General features: G+C 43.6%; 1 protein-coding gene across 1 annotated transcript in view; it reads left to right on the forward strand.

Annotated features, from left to right (window-relative positions):
• LOC8042530 (parathyroid hormone/parathyroid hormone-related peptide receptor-like) overlaps window positions 1-19,099 on the forward strand; it is a 123,515-nt gene that overhangs the window by 81,016 nt on the left and 23,400 nt on the right. The window contains exon 9 of the mRNA XM_040214014.1: window positions 1,992-2,033. Coding sequence (XP_040069948.1) covers window positions 1,992-2,033 — 42 coding nt within the window. The remainder of the gene's footprint in view (window positions 1-1,991; window positions 2,034-19,099) is intronic.

A 19,099-nucleotide genomic window follows, 5' to 3' on the forward strand; every position in this document is an offset into this window, starting at 1 on the left:
AAGTCACGTGACCCCTCTGAGGTCACGTGACCCCCGAGGTCACGTGGTCGCCTCCCCAAGGTCACGTGACCCCGAGGTCACGTGACCCCTTCCAAGGTCATCTCAAGGTCACGTGACCCCACGTGACCCCCATGTCACGTGACCCCTCTGAGGTCACGTGACCCCTCTGAAGTCACGTGACCCCCCCCCGAGGTCACGTGACCCCTCCAGGTCACGTGACCCCCAAGGTCACGTGGGGGTCACCTTTGGGGTCACGTGGCCTTGAGGTCACCCCCAGGTCAAGCCTCCCCGAGGTCACGTGACCCCCTCCCCGAAGTCACGTGACACCCCCCCCGGAGCATATTAAAGAATGAGGGGAGGAGGAGGAGAAGGGGGAGGGGTCTACCCTCCCCTCAGTACCCTTCACTCCTCCTCCTCAAGAGCTGCGCTCCAATTCGGCGTTACAGGAATTTGTAAACGGCTTTCACTTTTTTTTTCTTTCTTCGTTGTAACATCGTTTTATGATATCCTTTTTCCATCTAAGCCGTTTAATTTATGTTTTGCATGAATCCTTTAAGAGCGTTAGTTTACATGCTGTAGATTACCTCGTGAACATCATTGAATGTTGATAAATTCTGCAGTAAAACAAGCGTGAGAAAAAAAAATAACTGTATTTAATGCGCACAGTCTGCTCCAGAAGGGTGCTCCAATCATTGTACGTCCTAACAACGACTTTTCAAAATAGTCTATACTGTAGCTACACCCATAACCTTCTTTGAATGTATCACATATAAAAGGTACGATGGTTAAAATAATTCATAATTTAAGACAACCCTAAGATTGGGGAAAAGAAGGACAGATTTCGTCGGTGTTTGTCCTTCTTGTTCTCCCCAGTCTCAGGGTTGTCTTAAAGGGATACGGAATCGAAACTTGAAATATAGAGAAAACATCAAGAAATGAGTTCAATATGATCAGCTAAGCCTGTAATGAATAATCGCACGGTCGTATTTTGAGCAGATGGCTATATTTTATGCTCTAAATGCTGCGATTTTGGTGAGCGCTTCAAAATCAGCCATGGAGGAGCGCGATGCATCTCGGGAGATCCGGCAGACGTCTTGACGTCATCATGCCTCGGACGACCAAGCGTACCGTAGTGACGAGTTTTGCCACTTGGAGGCGTCAACGCGTTACAATCTCGCTTTGTCGAAGTACCCAAGGGCTGTAGATATCGCGGGGCCAGCACGCGCACCAAACCTGAGAACAACCGAAGCACGCGTTTGCACGTCGCGCGAGAGCTGAAACCAAGGTGGCTCACTTCGTTTTGGCTCTTTCCACCAAGACGCCTCGGTATTGCGTTCAGGCCTAGGCAATCTATACCAGTGAGCGGACATACCGCTGCGGCGCTGCTTTCAGAGGCACGTTGTCGTCACGACATTCCATTGAAGCTTCATAACCAACTACCAGGTGGTTTTTGATTATCGTTTAATTCACTTTAAAATATGTTTTCTTGCGTTTTCTAGCGCAATTTTTATGTTTCTGTGGTTGTGCTGCTACCTGCGTCGTGTTGAAACAAAGAAATGAGCTCCAGAATTTGGTTTCCGTACCCCTTTAAATCATGAACGTAAACCAGCTCGCCTGCGCCTTATCACTCATTTCATTAAAATAATATCCTCCTTTATCAGTTCCTTTATTGTAAAATGTAAAATAAAACAATTACGTCTAAGTTCTTTTATTAATTATAATCATTTCACATCCCAGCTCACCCAGAGTGTTGACATGCCAGAGTGAGGCCAATAGTTATTAAAAAACAAAAGTGTGCGGCCAGATTCTCAAGATGTTTTATATATTTTAAGGTAGTCCTAATACGGATGCCATATAACACAAGTGTAATCCAAAATAGATCTCGCCATACATGTAAACAAAGCTTGCCTCCATCAGCAGCAAAAGTGAAAAGGGGTGACCATTTTCGTCTAGTTTTCAGTTGACATGTTTCGTTTCCTCTTCTGAAACAGGGGTTCGTGGTGGCGCTGCTGTACTGCTTTTTGAACGGCGAGGTAAGTCATATTCGTAGTACGGATATTTAGTTTCGCGGAAACTTCCTCAGTCTTAAAATTACATCCGGTCTCCACCCGTATTTTCTTAGAATACGTGTGGAGATTTCGGTCATGTCCCGTGATGCTTTATTGACGGGGGGGAAGGATTTCGTCTGCAACCCAATTTATTTAACTGATATGTGGATTCCAGATGTCATACCACCGTCGCGCTCTCACCTAGGCTCTGATTTTGGTCAATACGAGAGCGGGGGCAATATATAATTTGTTTCTCGTGGAGCGAGCGAAAATAGCGTTAGAAGACGGTTCGTCTTCTAATGCGAGCGATGGTGTGCGGTCCGTCTGCTTCGAATTCTCATTAGCAGACAGACATAAAAAAGAGAACAACGAACGTCGTCTGCGGACAGAGAGGGGAAAAAGTTGATCGTCTGCTACAAACCGTACGCCGCGGAAAATTTAGATCGGACGCAAGCTGAAAATGCTATTTCCTATGCTATGCGTCCGCTATTTCACGCTGCAAGTCTCGAACAACCCGCGCTTTGTGTGCAATTCTCAAGTTTGTCGGCCGCCGTGCGCAAGCTGGCATCCACCGGTAGAAACAGAAGTATTAAGGACAAGCACCAAATGCCGAGAGATCTCTCTCGCAGTGTGTATTTTGGCGATACCGCCTCACAAAAATATTGCCCGATTGTGTACTGCCGAACGAGTCAAAACTATCTCACTGGCTGATTTGCGCACGCTGTGCCGCAAAGTGGAATGATCACCCGAAAACTGTCGCTTTTTCCATAGCCAAAATCGGACCCTAGTCAAAACGGTGTTCTAAGCATTATAATATGTAAAACAATGAGGGACGACAAGGGCTGCTTTATATATGTCTCTACAGGGGAAGTAACGGGAGTGTATTTAGAACTCTCGTGATGTGGCATGCGTGCTGTTTTTTGTTAACCTTTGCAACCCTGTGCTTACAAAAAAAAAAAGAAAATGTCAGAAATGTGCTCTGCGCTTTATTTCGTGATACTTTTGGATTTGAGGCTCAAAACACTACGTTTGTCTCTTCCTTGTGAACATATTCGCGCATAAAAGTAAGCAGAACTCACTAATTCGATTCGGCGCGGATGGCAATAAAGCTGAGCATTTGCAGGAATAATATTTAAATAGGACTTGCAAGAAGGTTGTACTGAATTCCCTAAAAACTAAGGAGTTCTACGGGGAATCCCTAATGCAATATGGGGTATGGAACATTACAACGAGGATACTCGCGGCATATCTTATTTTGCGCACTTGCGGAATAACCGCCTAAGAAAACGCTCCAGATATATGCTCCCATTCGACACCCCAGATTAAGCACACAACAACGCCTAGCGTCCAAGGCGCAATTTTGTGGAAAACGTGCAGCGGAAACGTCAGCGGTCCGGCCGAGAAAATGTGGAAATGAGGAGTTGGGATTGGATGCACACCTTTTGAGTCGCAGAGAGTTAGGGTACTGCTGGTGAAAAGTCGTTCAAAATCAGTAAACTATAAGTGCACACACACACATACACACACACACACACACACACACACACACATATATATATATATATATATATATATATATATATATATATATATATATATATATATATATGGGTGGTTTCATCTCAAATCGTGCAGGCAAAAAAGTCGAATTTTTTAATTTCGATGAAAAAAATATATGTTATGGCGCCGTTTCTAAAACCGCAGTTGCCACAAACCGCAAGTTCGTCTGATTTTTTGTTCTCGACTTATAAAATTTTAAATAGGCCGCGGCGAAAAGCAGCGTTTTTCACACCCGTCGTGGGTCGGATGTTTCGCTTGATCACCCGCCATGGATTTTCAGTCCACATTATATTATCTTTTTCCAAGCACTGTGTGGACATATTTAAAAGGCTCAAATACCATGAAATAATTTTAGGCGTTCTGCTGTTTTTCCGTAAAAATGTCAAAAACGCCTCCTCGGTCAATTGTTGACGAACTTTGACAATTAATTACTGGCGATCTACTTGGGTTAGAGCGATATTTTTTATGCCCACGGAGAGACCAAAACACGCTCTTTATAATTATTATAAAATGCCTCGGCTGTATAATATATCCTTTACGGTAAGTTTACGTTAACATTATGCAAAAACCAAAAAGTACCATTTTTGAAATTGATTTTCTCAAAAAAACTATTTTTTATTTTTTTTTATTTTTTGTTGAAATGTAGATATGATAGTTGTCTACACGAAAATCAAGCCTAGAAAGTGTATATTTTGTTTGTATGTTTTATATTTAGGCCTCAATATCAGAAAAAGACGTCTTTGTTTTGCAAGACCTAAGTCAGACATAGCGACCCATGCGTCTCTATGAATTGTGAAAAAGTTTTCTTGAATTTTCTTCTGCATTTTGTAATCAATTATAAACGGATTTTGTGGTATTGAATATTTATGTATGTTTTGATAAGAGCGGGAACCACGAGATACATATAAAACCAAATCAGCAGGCCTAGTAGACTTTCAATAACGAAAAGGCACAGACGTTGTATTGTTTCGATTTATAAACCTTTCACAGTAAACTAGCACGACTAGCTATTAGCTGTCATATTACTAAGACAAAGAAAGTCACCACATCGTCGATATATTATATACAATTCTTTCCGAAACCAAACACTGGGGTTTTGTTCACCGCACATCGCACAGGTCACCAGGGAATGTCCCTTTCACTTCCGTAATACACAAAAGTGGTGACACAGAAACGGTCCGAAACACACAGAGAGTGTGTCATGGAGAGGGGTAGGAAATAAAAATAAATAAATAGGAATTAAATTGCCCAACTCCGATCTTAACGAAAATTGCGTTAAAAAATTAAGTATTTAGGTTCGAGCGGTGGCAAAGTGATAGGCCCAAGCCTGGTCGAGAGTCAGACAAAGAAGTCGACGGCACGTAAAGGTAAAACAAAACAAAAAAAAAATAATTTAATAAATACGGGAAAACTCAGCCGCACATTGCAAGAACAAAAACCAACTCCTCCGGGCATTCCCTAAACGGGACGCAAACAAATGCGTGCGAACACGCTCTCTACATCACCGCCAGGTCGCTACGCCATGACAAAATAAACCCATAAACTGAACAGTGCTAACAAACAGTTAGTAAGAAAACATTGAAAAAAAAAAAAAAACGTTCAGAAAAAACCGCACCCGAGAAACAAAGTTCAGCGGGGCGAAGAAACACACACGAGTCGGTCCCACGACACTGAAGTCTGGCAGGATGACGGCGTCCAGATGATGCTCGAATCTGTTCCTCCCTCTATTACGCCCATCCACGACGGCTGTGCGGAACAGTGGCTGTGCGAAAAAAAGTGAAGAATAGATTCGAGCAGGCGATGCGCGAGAAGGTAACCGAGACTATGCCTTAAGCTTCATATCGAGAGAGGAGCTTTCGAGGTAGTTTCTGCAGTTTCTCAAACTTTCTCTTTCCCCTTCCCTTTTTCAAAAGAACACGTCAGCCGGCGCTAACTTTTCATCTCGGGAGAAGCCCACTCTTCACAAGCGGTTATATTTGACAAGGAGGCTGACTTCGACCCAACTAGTCTCCGGGCAGAATACAAACAGAAGTATATTCACCAACACGCTCGTTTTAATGACAGTCTCCGGGGTTTGCTGTTTCCAAAAGAGATAACCCTTTATAAGGACAGAACGAGCGGGTTGGTGGGGATAATTAAATTTAAACAGTCCCTCTCTCGTTTTCTTCCTCAACCCTTCGGTGCTATCGGATCTCCCCGGAGAGAGAGAGAGAGAGAGCACGGCCGTTTCAAGGTAAGGATAGGGCGCACGAAGCTAGGGCAAACAGGCGGTATCGTTTCACGCATGCACGGATGACTGGTTTCAAATTTCCCCACATCCCTAACAAAACCGGCCCATCTTCGTGTGTGCGTCTGCGGGATTTGTGTCCCGCGCCGCCGGTTTTAGCGCGCACGCAGCGTTGTTTTGACTGGCAGAACAGTTGTTGACCGTCGATATTTTAAGGCCGTGGTGTCCTCACCCTTTCAGGCAACGATTCCTTTGCTTTCCCTTGTGCAATACTCTGACTGACTCCACCTGGGTGGCTGTCACTGTTCGCCGCGTCAACGACAGAATCGTACTATTTCACTCCTCATGACACAGGGTGCGCTGCTCGCTTTACTGTCACGGGCCGTCCCATCTAACACAACGAGCGCGAAAGGTCGTGGTCATCTGCTGGCTCCGAAAGGGCGGGACGTTCATGCAGGCCAATGAGGGCCCCGAATCAATACGACGTCTGCCGACTCCTACACGTTAAAAATTTACGACACCTGCTGGTCTGTTAAGAAGTGTTGCTTTATCTTCTTGGAACTCCTCCGATGTAGCTTGCCGCCTATAATAAAATGTAAATAATCAATAAATATAACAGGGTGGAAATACTGTATTTCATTTTATGTGGGAACGTAAAAAAAAAGAAAAAAACTATTTCCAAGCTTGTGAAGACGCGCAATTCGCGTCAATTTCGAGCCGTAAAAACACGTTTTTGTACGATATTGATACTTAAATATAGGACATACAAACAAAATATACACTTTCTCGACTTGATTTACGCGTAGCAAACTGTCACATCTACATTTTAACAAAAAATGAAAAAAAAATGGGTTTTTTGAGAAAATCAATTTCAAAAATGGTACTTTTTGGTTTTCACATAATATTAACGTAAACGTACCGCAAAGAATATTTTATAGAGCCGAGTCATTTTATAATACAAATAAAGAACGTGTTTTGGGCTGTCCTTGGAGATAAAAATTACCGATGTAACCCAAGTAGATCGCCAGTAATTAATTGTCAAAGTTCGTCAACAACTTACCGAGGGGGCGTTTTTGACATTTTTACAGAAAAAAAGAAAAACGCCTAAAATTATTTTATGATATTGGAGCCTTTTAAATGTGTCCACAGAGTGCTTGAAAAAAGATAATATAATGTGGACTGAAAATCCACGGCGGGAGATCAAGCGAAACATCCGACCCACGACGGGTGTGAAAAACACTGCTTTTCGCCGCGGCCTCTTTAAAAATTCATAACTCGAGAACGAAAAGGTAGACAAACTTGCGGTTTGTGGCGTCTGCGTTTTTAGAACCGGCGCCATAACATATATTTTTTTCATCGAAATTAAAAATTCGAACCTTTTTGCCTGCACGATTTGAGATGAAACCACCCATATATATATATGTATGGTGCGATTTTTTCAGATCAACACATTAAAAACGCGATAGATAGGCCGATGCCATTTTCACAGTATATTTCTAGTCTCGGCGGACATTAGATGAGTAAATAAACGTAACAGTACGTTGTCTAATTAACTTTTTTAATTGGCAGTGTAATTGACCATGTTGAATTTTCAATTTTAAAGAGGCTACGAATAAACTATAGCCCTACCGAGACCATTTGCGAAAACGCGACGAGATTTGGGTTATTCATAGCTAAAAGTCTGCCTTTCGTCGCCTGATTAAAACACAGCCCGCTGGACAGAACGCAAGATGTTATGCTTACATAGTCGCTTCAGATGGAAGTAAGATGCTGGAGCATCCACCAAAGGCACGCTGTCAAAAGTGTGCAAGTTCGTTCACGCTAAATCCGACAGCACTTTATAAGGGTTGTAACTTCACTAGAAAATTAAATAATGCATGGAACTCCAATATGAGAAGTTCTCACTAACGCAAACAAACATGCCATTACCGACATGCCATGTCAAAACTGCGAAGTCACTCTTTCCTTTCCACGCCCCTACCACGCGTGGTTCTTGAATGGGAAGAAGAAAGTGCAAAACTTGAAAAATAAATATCTCAAAGCCCCTTGCTGTTTCGTTAATAGCTTTGATTGCCTTAGGCTCTAATAATGACTGCCTCTATAAAAACAGCAATAGAAAAAAGGTAATTTAAAGATTTCAGTTAAATAATAAAAATGTTCCACGGTTATCCACCCATGTAATGTTCGCAGAGTCGCACGACACACACGAAGACTGCATCAACGTGGCAGCGAGCTCCTTTTTTTCTATAAACCTGTTGATTAAAAATATCACCGGGTTTAGCTGACATAATGTGTCAAGGGATGCTTCATTTCTCATTTCACTGCAGACCACGTGGTCCAAAAGTACCCCGGGGAAACGACCGGAACTGGCATCGTAAGAGCATACTTACGTCGCAAATGCAACATGGACTATACGCCTAAAAAAACACAAATAGGAAAATTAGCTACCGTATTTTCCGGACTACAGTCCGCACACGGTGTATAGTCCGCAGAGGCAAATTTGGGGTTAAAAATGAAATTTTTTGCTTAAATAGTCCGCACCAGCTGCATAGTACGCACCCAGTGCATAGTCCGCACCTGGTGCTTAGTCGACACGAAATTCTTCTCATACGCGGCACACCTTGACATATATATGTTTTCTTAGCTCACAAAAAAAGCCTATAATATACATAAATTATCAATAACATACTCTTTTATTCACAAAATCCGTCCCGTCTCGTCATAATCAACGATCTTGAAAAACATAATTCCTGTATAGTCCGCACGCGTAGATAGTCCGCACAGCCAGAAATTTCAACTTTTAAACATGTATAGTCCGCGGAGTATAGCCCGGAAAATACGGTACATTGTACGCCACGGAAAGTAGCGTTATCTAACTTGTGAATAATTATTTTAGCTAGTAACTTCTACTATATTTATCAATTATAAAGTCTACTTTTATTGCAAAGGTAGCTTTTATTTTCCCTGAACTGTATTTGTTACCTGTATTGAAGAATAAACGTTCACTGTAAAAAACTGTTAGCACTATTTGGAAGCTAGACAATCGAGGGCAATTGCACCGAGTGTTTAATGCTGCTGATGCAAAAGCATGCACATGCTCTGCTTTCAAAATGCACCACCACTTGCGTGCTGTCTCATAGGCTAGCGGACAAATAACGTTTGCAGGATGATACAGTGTTTTTGTAATGCAGGTCTCAGCTCAATATACGCTGTTACAGATATCTGCATTCACAGCAACCAAAAGGACAGGAGGCAAAGGAAACCACGGCTAATAACGGGGACATGAGATGCTCCACCTTGCATAGTCTTATGAGGCGCAAATCAGCTTAACCGCTTAAGCTTAACCGCTTAAGCGTAGTAATGTTATGAATGGAAGCTCGCTCTGAAATTGGCTGGAGAAATCGGCGCCTTCAAGTAACAACCTCAAGCTTTCACCGAAAGTGTTTTATGGTGTAGAATTATCTTACAAAACTCTAAGACATCTCAATTCACGTGAAAAGAACTTGACACTTGCAACAACAAACACGCCAATATGGTCGATCGAGAGTTCCACGCGGTAAAAAAATCGACGTAAATTTATGCCTTTGCCTTGCCAAAAAAAAAAAAAAAAAAAAATCGGACACGTTTATTGTTTTGAAATGTGAGGTTGCCCTCATTAATTATTTGCCGCGAGAGCCTAGCCTTCCAGAAAAGCCGAACTCCTAGGAGTGGAAGCATGCGCAGATGAATCAGAATAGCCTTGGCGACAAGGGAGAAATTGCTTGAGATAGTTTCGGTTTTACACTGAAAAAGAAGACCTAAAGTTTAGATACCTAAGATTGACTGAATTTTGGTCAATTAAAAAAAAAGATTAGTATACTGACATTAATATTATTATTATATATTGATTTGCTTAGTTTTCTCTTAAAAAAAAACAAAGAGCGAAAAAAAAAAACTTTTGAAAACTTTTGAAAACTTTGAAAGCAATCAACTTCCGTTCAGCGGCCGTAAGAGTACGGGAGGCTTCGAGCACAGCTTCCTTTTTACGTTTTAGCCGTTTTGGCGGATATTCTAGATATCTTACTTACAAATACCGTGTTCAAGAATAGCAAGCGTTTACTGAGAGCTGGGAGACGCTGCGTCTTACCAACGCAAGTAAGTGGCGGACAGTCATGGCCGACGGGTGAAAGCGCTGGTGAGGAAGTTTCGTGTGTATCTGCGTAGTGCGCCGCTGTTTCAAACTTTGCCGTGTACCGTGTGCTTTCTAAGCTATACGCTTGATTCTAACTATGCTTCACCCGGTGTTGTTTCGTCATTTGAAAAGAGCGTATCTTCAAAATGTGTGGCTCTCTCCGCAGAGTGAGAAATATTCGCGTGCAGCAGAACCGCGGGCCAGCCAAGGGCCTGTTGGTGGCGCCGTCCTACGACGCTCACCCGACGACGCTTTTGCGGAGCGTTCAAGTGCAGTCTGACGGCAGGTCAAGCAATCACAGGTCATGCTAGTTCTGACGTGTGGTCCCAACAGCCTCTCGCCAACGATTTGTTTCAAGAAGCGGGAGCGAGAGAAACGTTACAAGAGCGAGCTGCATGATTTCTTGCCCGTGCTGATGCCTGTGTCGTAGAGACGGACGATCTCTTTGCGTATGCCGAAGTGGCACGCTTTTCAAGTTTGCGTTTGTGTGTTGTGAATAAAGTGAGTTTGGATGTCACGTTTTTTAGTGGCGTCGAAAGCCGCTACAAAAGGCAGAGCAGTTAGAAAAAGCAAAAACGTGAAAAAATACTCAAAGGACCTGAATATTCGCTGGAGTTGAAAGACTACCAACGTACCAACTCGCTCAGTTATTCTTTATCAAAGAATAATAGCCGATAGTATTAATTTAAATAAATGCTATCTTTTAATTGGTTACAAATTTGTGATTGATGCAGTACAGCCCTACGCTGCTCTAGTGCTTTTATGATATCAGAGGTAATGTGTAAATGGATAGAATAGTTCATAGCAACCATTTATGTCCGACCCATTCTTTTCTCTAAAAGCTCGAAGTTATATATAAAAAAGTGCTCATCATAAATTACGCCGCACCACTGAATCTGTAATAGCATGTGACTTGTATTTATGTTCTCAGAAAAACAAAGGATGCATTCAAGAAGGGCCAATCATTTTGTTTCCTCTGTGTTAGAGCTTCTTTCAGGTACACGCGAAATGCGGGTGTTTACGTCTAAAAGAGTGGAATTGACGTTTCCCGCAGGGCTGCAGGCCTGACCCAGTTTAGCTAGCAGGTTGCAGCCTATGGGAACCTTCAGGGAACTGTATCACAAGAGTAAAAGTGATGTCCGCCCTCTGATCTCTATTATGGGTTGTTGGATGGTGCATCGCGCAGACGCGTATGAAGCCACCGGGAGTAAGCGGCCTGTACTGATAGCGAGCGCTTGACAGGCTTTTCAATTCCCCCGAGTGCTGGTTCGAACAACATTCAGGGCGCTGTTTTTTTGTTTTTTTTTTGTCATTCCAAGAGAGCCTGCTTGTTGCGGAGTAATTGTGCATTCGGACCCGAGAAGTCTCCTGGGAAACCATTCGATGTGAACGTTTTTAGATTCTAATTTATCAAAAAGTGCATATGTTCCACGTTCTAATGTCTTATTCTTGGGATTTCATCCAGAACTGACCTCTGGAGTGCACTGCACATGCGGAGAAGCGCACTGAACAAAGCAAATCCATCGCAATGGTGACTTTGCGAGCGCTCTGAAAGGTTTGAATGGCATAAACGACTCTATTTTCGCGAGCTCAATATTTCATACATTTTATGAAATGTTAGTGTTGGGAATACTTTGCAGGTACAAAATTACGCAATCAGAAGTAATGTTTAATGCATTCGTGTTCATGGGGTTACTTTTTCGCAGGACCAATTTTAAGCAATTTCGATAAACTCGCAAAAACTAAGCCTTCACAAAAATTCAGTCGTTTACAGTTGTACAACTAATCTTGAAACCAATATCGAATACCGTAATATACTAAACTTTTAAAATAAAATGTTAATATAAGTACATCCCTGAAAATGGCCATTCTCGAATGTTTCCGATGTGGCCTTCATCAATCCATACGTGCTTAAAATGTAGCAGCTGCAACCCTGAATCTGGAGAAGGCTATTGTTTGTCACACATTTCCTTCATGGTGCCTAAGATTTTTGGTGATAAATATTGTGTCCTGCAAGGAACACTATTACCTGTAGCATAGCCCTGGGCATGCAAAGAAGGCACACCACCAATGTTTGACATATCAGGCTTTCAGAAATGCTATTTTCCGATTTTCCTCACCCTTATGCCAGGATGAAGTGGTTAGTGTCTTGCCTTCATCACATAGTGGTCCTTTGAGCCAGTTATGTGATGTTATATCATAGGGTGGCATAGGGTAATTTTCTCTTCTCTTTCTACGCAGGATGTAATGCCACACCTTCATCAAAAAGGAAAGTGTAAAAAGAGGCAGGCTCGGAAACTTGAATAAAGTGATAAGTAGGATTTCAATTTCTGTCTTATCAATTGCATCAAGAACACTAGTCATAATGTTTGTATGCTACACATACATACTTTCAGTTGAAAAATGCAATGCATCTTTTCTTGCTTTTCTCAAACAGTTTCAGAAGACGCTAGTACCTCATTTTCACGGGGAATGTTTGGAAAAAGGGCTGCCAAATATTCTCTCGTAATTTTCACGTACATAGCCGCAAATCAAAATGACGGCTCTCATAGGCAATATTGGAAAACGGCAGTACATTACTTTCACGAGGAAAGATTTGGAAATGATTCAATTGTCATTTTCATGTTTATACTCGCACCTTGAAAATCCGGTGCCTCTTTTTTTTAAAACTTTCCCCACACAATTTTATAACATGATTGTACGTTATTTTGACGAGAAAGCTTTGGAAATGGAGCTGCCAAGACTTTCCTCGTAAATTTCCTGACTCATTTTTCAGAGTGCATATCCCGATAATGGCGCCTATGCATTTTCATCAGTTAAGTTGTCAATGGTGTTTCTTAACATTTCACGAGAATGGAGCGACATGTCATGAAATTTCACAAGTTGGAATCCAGCCGTTCAAAAAAACACCTTTGAAATGTCAGCTTTTTAAATGCAGGCGCCGATTTGTCTGGCTAATTTTAGACCGTTCTTTTCATTCAGAACGCCCGACATACACGGCGTCCTAAATAACTGGTACCATACTTAAAAAACAACGGAGCGCTCTGCAGGAGTGAGATCAACTGTCGTTACAAGCGTCAAGGGAAAGGGAACATATTTTTTTAATGCGCCTGGTTATCTAAATAACTAAGACTAATCAACTAAGAAGACTTTGACGAGCGTGTTGGGACAGATGTAACAGTAAGAAAGCACAAAACAAACAGAGGGACAAAAACAGACATGCTTGTACATGTCTGTTTTTGTCCCTCTGTTTGTTTTGTGCTTTCTTACTGTTAATCAACTAACCTTTCAAATATTCTTTTAAGGGCCAAGATGCCAATTGTAAAGTTGCATGGCGCATTGAGAAACACCCAGTTGAAGTGTTTGCAACGTAATACGCTTTCGTGCTGTTGTTCCGGCCTTCAAAGAACGCACATTCGCGGCGCGCCTGCGCGCCGTGATTTGGGAAGAGAGTTGTCACGCGGTGTTTTTTGTATTTCGCGAGCGTTTTTTAAAGGCTACACTCTAAGAAAAAAGGGAGCGCGACTTAGTCCCTCGGGGGACTAAATGCGCTGCCACCACCATTAGTCCCCTAGGGGAGCAACTGTAACGGGAGCAACTGTTGCGCCCCGTCAGTTAGTCCCTCGCACTAGCACCGTTGGGACTAACTGATGCACCCTTTCAGTTACACCTCGAGGACCAACTGTTAGGCCCTTGCACTTGGTCCTTTGGGACCAACTGTTACACCGTTTCAATTGAACCTCGAAGACGAACTGTTAGACCCTTGCGCTTGGACCCCTGGGACTAACTGCTACACCGGTTCAAATGAACCCCGAGGACTAACTGTTAGGCCCTTGCACTTGGACCCCTGGGTCTAAACGTTGCGCCCTTGGATTTAGGCTTCTGGGACTAAAGGTTTATTTTTTTCATTTGGTCCCGTGCCACAAATCTCCCGAAACGAAATTGTGGAGTTCAGGTTAAAAGTAGCTTTATTGCCTCGTAGATACACATCGCATTCAAGGATGACTGAAGTCAAAGTTCCAGGGCGGTAGAATCCACGATAAGGCCAGATTCCGAAGAGCGCACTTGCGTCGACGATGGCTTGGACACTGGGACGTCTGCCCAAGTCGGTCGTGGTCCCAGCACCGCTTATTGGGGCTCCGGCAGCTTCTTTCCTGTTTGCGAGGAATTTGGATTATTAGTAACAGGGCAGCATTAATACCGAATCGCTTGACAAATATATGAGATATAAGTTATAACACAGGCATAATAAATTAACAAATAGGCTGCATAAGTGATACAATGGTTCACATCCAACACGCAGTCTGTTGACAGCAGACCAGCGCAATATTGATTTTAGTAGACCGTTCGCTGCGAATTACAGACCCAGCGCGTTCGTGCTCAAACTATGCTTCAAAGTGACGGCATGATCTCCCGCCATCAACGCGAAAGTCTAGTGTACAATCGAATAAATGTCTCCATTAATGCCGGTTCTCACACGCAGCGAAGCGCTGATGTAGCGCTGCTCACGTGTCATGAGCTACTTTTCGTCTGCCGTGAGCATGAGTTTTGTCGGTGCGATACAAAGCTTTTGACCGATCCCGTCAGCACGCGCTTAGCGCAAGGTCAGCGTTATGCCTGTAGCGCTCCGCTGCATGTGGACAGGCGTTTATGGTCAAGCGATCCTGCCAGGGTCTGCGAAACACACACACACACAAAAATAAGCCATCGGTAGAACTGGCGTTTCGCTCGATACGATAGAATATGAGGTCTCTGTGCCGCATAACAAAATCAGCAACCGGGGTGCCAAAAAGAATAGAGCATGGCGCGCGCTTTGCAAGCTAGAGAACGCGCTCAAAAGAAAACACTTTCTGAAGCCACAGTTAATAAATACACCATAAACAGAAGCACTTCGACATACCTTAATCGAGTTCCCTTGGCTTGCGACGTCAGAACAGATCAAGTGCAATGCTTCAGTACCGCGAATCCAAACCCGATCCCGGCATGATCGGAGACGACACAAGGCGACCAGCCTCCGACGAAGGCTGTATTTCGACTTTCAACTTACTAAAAACAGGTTCTTTTCAAACAAAGACACTTCCCGTTTTCCCGACGGACCCCATCTGACCAACGCCCAACCCTCCGCGTGTACAAGGAGCAAAGAATGCGGGGTAGGGGATTGGGGGGAGGGGGCAGTGCGCGCAGAAGATAATCTCTTTTCCCACTCCCACTGCACACGACACAAGGACACCGAAGAGCTCCAAGGACGGGAGACGGTCGCCACTTTCAACACGCCGGTCGAGTGACCTCAAGCAGACACTTTTTTTTCTTTCTTTTCTCTTTCTCTCTTAAGCATTTTCAACTTTCTCAAGTGGCTTTTTTTTTTTTTTAGTTTGCATTTGTTTTGTATTAGTAGGGTGCTGCCAGGTGTGACGTTCCGGGCGTGGTTCGTTCTTCGTAGTTCATCTGGATTGTTTTGGAAACAGCGACGACGATGGCATGAAGGCGTCTGGATACTGCCCCTGAATGTGCTCTTTAAGTGGAACGTGCCGTGCATCAAGTGTGTCGTTGCGGATTTTAGTTCGACATTGGACTACCCAGAAAGGTTTGTCACACAGAGACGGAGGCGCGTTCCCACCGGCGATGCGATCTAGCCGCGCGATAACTTCCATCGCAAAAGCGACCATCGCGGGCAAAAAGCGACGCGATTGGAGCAGTCGCTTCTCGACTCAACTTTTTTGCGATGCGATCTAGTCGCGGAGCGGCTGAGCAAATCAACGGCGTTCGGAGCGAGAGTTTTCGACAAACGACTCGCCAACGAAGGCGTTGGACTCGCTTATCGCACACGCCGGTGTGACCATCTGATTTTTTTTGCGATGCGATCTAGTGGCATCGCGCGACTGCTTATATCGCCGGTGGGAATGCTCAGTTTTAGGGATTGAAATGACCATTTATTCTGACTGCGAGACTCCGTTGTTAAAAGCGTGGCTTCTACAAACTGTTAAGTTTCATTTTTAAAAGAAAAAAAGTGTTAGTATTTGGAGGTGTTGCGTTTGGATGTATGCACATTTTTTGCGCGAAGGCAAATTACGTAAATGGGACTTCTGGAATGTCAACAGATCGTTTTTGAGGAGATAGTTGGAAGAAGTCGAGTCAACACATTCGTTCACTCGCTTTCACACAACGCGTGAAGCTCTACCATGCAATGTCTTAACGTTCCTGGCACATTAAACAAATTCGCCAGTTTCGTCCGAGTTTCGTCAACACTTTCAGCCGTGCTGGGCTGAGTCTCGCCGATCCCCAAGACAAGCGAAATAGCATCCGTCCTCCTGGCGAACATTCCGTTTGCATTCGGGGACTAAATCATACAGATGCACCCTGTCTGAGGGGGACTAATGGATGCTTTTGCTCGCGCACGCCTATCGGTTGGTCCCAGTCGAGCGCAGTTAGTCCCCAGCTTTTGCGCACGGTACCTAGCTTGAGCCAGATGGTCCTTTCGAGGAGCAACTGGGAGTTCAGAGGACCAAATGCTGCCGTTAGTCCCTTGAGGTCAACTTTTTTCTTAGAGTGTAGGAAAAAGGAGCATGCAAAGTGCACCTTGTTGAAAATAGTTTAATTGGGTGTTTCTTAATGCGCTCGACAACTTTCCAATTCACACCTCGGCTTTTAAACGAAGATTTCAAAGGTTAGCTTGTTAGTCTTACTTAAGTAACTAAACGCACTAAAAAAAATTCGTGGACTTTCGCAAGAGACTTGCTAACAGCGTACAGTTGGTTTCACTCTCGCAGAACGCCCCGTTTTTTTTTTTAAGTTTGGTGCAAGTTATTTGGGACACCCCGCATATATGTACTGATAGTGTACATTTAGTGCACTAAAAGCATACATGTAGTGTTCTAAATGTACACTAATATTAGGCTAAATGTAATGTACACTTATATTAGGCTAGATGTACACTGGAGGTGCACTTATGGTATATTACATATGTACTTGGGGATTTTGTTTCATAAAAGTGTGAAACTAGTAGGATTTCAGTACATACCGTAAGTTCACTTTCAGTACACATCCAGTATACTGATTTTGAACGACTTTTCACCAAGGGTACGGTGTTGGGGTTAATAAGGGGGGGGTGGTGTCGTTTCCTATGCGTTCCCCTCCCATTTGCGGCGCTTCATGGTGGCGGCCATGACAGCAACATTGGTTTCCAAAGTTGAGGTAGCTAATTTAAATTAGAGTTGACGGGAAAGTCTGACCGCATGCGTGTCTTTTTCATAGCGCCCGATACTGTCGTCTGCCCTGCGAGTGTTTCTTTTTGTTGCTTTGGTTTTGTTTGGATCAAGTGTGAGTTGTACAACACTGGCAACAACGCATTATAAAGTCCCGCCGGTATTTTGGTGTCCTCGCTTTGCGTGCTCTTTGTCGAAAACATGCTAAACTGTTTGTGTGATGTGACTGAAAGCAGGAAGGTTATTTTTGAGACCACCGGAAGTACTCCAACGGCAAAAGAGCAAGCGGATCCTCTCAAAAGCAAAATTAGAAGCTAGGATTTGTTTTCCGTCGACACCAGTGCGTAGGCTTCGTCAGTCCGCGTAGAAGTGGTGTTTTACTCTGTTTACTGCAACATTGCGACACAATCATGCGACGGAGAGCTGGAATGTTCACCGTGTGCGGTATGGTTGTCAGGCGCTGGGCGATAGAAACGCAGCGCCTCGGTTGTTGAAGTTCAAACCGTTCATACCAATCTCGTCAGTTGACGGCTACTAAAGTGCGCGGTGACTTCTACCGAATTAAAATATTTTTCATTTGGTTTCACAGTATAAAAGTTTCCTGGCGCCTATAGTGTGAGCAGTAAGTACTCCCAAATACGATATAGCTTCGCCAATACAGGAAACTCCTCCGAAAACGTATGGGAGCGGCGGCGAACGTGACAGTGGCGCCTGTAGCGGACTCAGAGTATACGGTAGCAGACGAGGTCATGGAAGAGTATAGGCCCTGCAATGTCCTCGAGCTTTGCGAGCCCCTTTCTTCGCCCCAACAGCTGAAACAATTCATTACGGTCAGTCCGCTTGCAAAGCGGAATCCACTGATCGCAACTGCATTGACAAACAAATAACAACGCGCGCATGAACAAAGAGAGAGCAGTTTATTTAGAGGTCTGAAACGCCACTAAGGGCTATCACACACGTTTGAAGCTTATCTGGGAAGTGGAAAATGCGTTTAGCTACGCGAACGACGTTGTAAGAGGTTACTGTTTATTCGTTATAAACGGCGTTGTCACAATTTTCCACCTGAATAGGTTATCCTTAAAACGTGCTCAAACTACATGTTAAAATTACCAAAGCAAGCGCACCAGCCTCTGCAGCATTACAAAAACAAAAGTAACGAGAAAAAATGACCGTGCAAACACTTTCCGAAGTTTGCAGAAAAGATCGGGTCCCCATCCCAACCGAACATAAAAACAAATCGGCAGCAGTCTCGAACAACGGCGAATGAAACAAAGAAGTTAGCAGACGATACAAAGATACAAATCACCAGCAAAGACCTGTTTCATTGACGACGATAGCACGGGGCGTCGGTAGGAGCATTGAAAATTAGCAGGTGGTGCTCGCCGTTGGTCACAAGAATCCACAACAAACAAAGCAAAAGCAACACGACGAAACCAGTAAAAAAGAAAGAACTTCCCTTTTTTTTATTGTAGCTGCACGTTACACGTTTGTTTATTTACTTTTGCGGCGTTGGTAGGAACTAAGAACAAAAGAGAAGAAAGGAATAACGTAGTCCAGTTCACAATGCCCGGTAAATAAGAGTCGCACGCTGCAATCTGCTTCGAGCTAGCAGTGTGCGACATTTTTTTGCTTTCGCATTTCTTTTCCCAGTGACTTTGGCAGGTTGTTTCTTTGCTCGATTGGCGCAGCAGTTAAAAAGTACATCCCAGTACTTGTTGACATACATGTCCAGGCAATCCTTGCACACCGTGCCTTTATTTTGAGTGCCGATCGGTGGCCTCAAGTGCGTTTTCAGCTGAACTCTGGTTAAATATTCGTCTGTTGAGGCGTCAATTTCATTTCATTTCATTTATTTAACCCTTAAATGTCCACAGGGGGCTTTACATAAGGG

This window comes from Ixodes scapularis, unplaced genomic scaffold (assembly GCF_016920785.2).
Source record: "Ixodes scapularis isolate PalLabHiFi unplaced genomic scaffold, ASM1692078v2 PGA_scaffold5__190_contigs__length_132052651, whole genome shotgun sequence".
In the NCBI taxonomy this organism is placed as follows: domain Eukaryota; kingdom Metazoa; phylum Arthropoda; class Arachnida; order Ixodida; family Ixodidae; genus Ixodes; species Ixodes scapularis.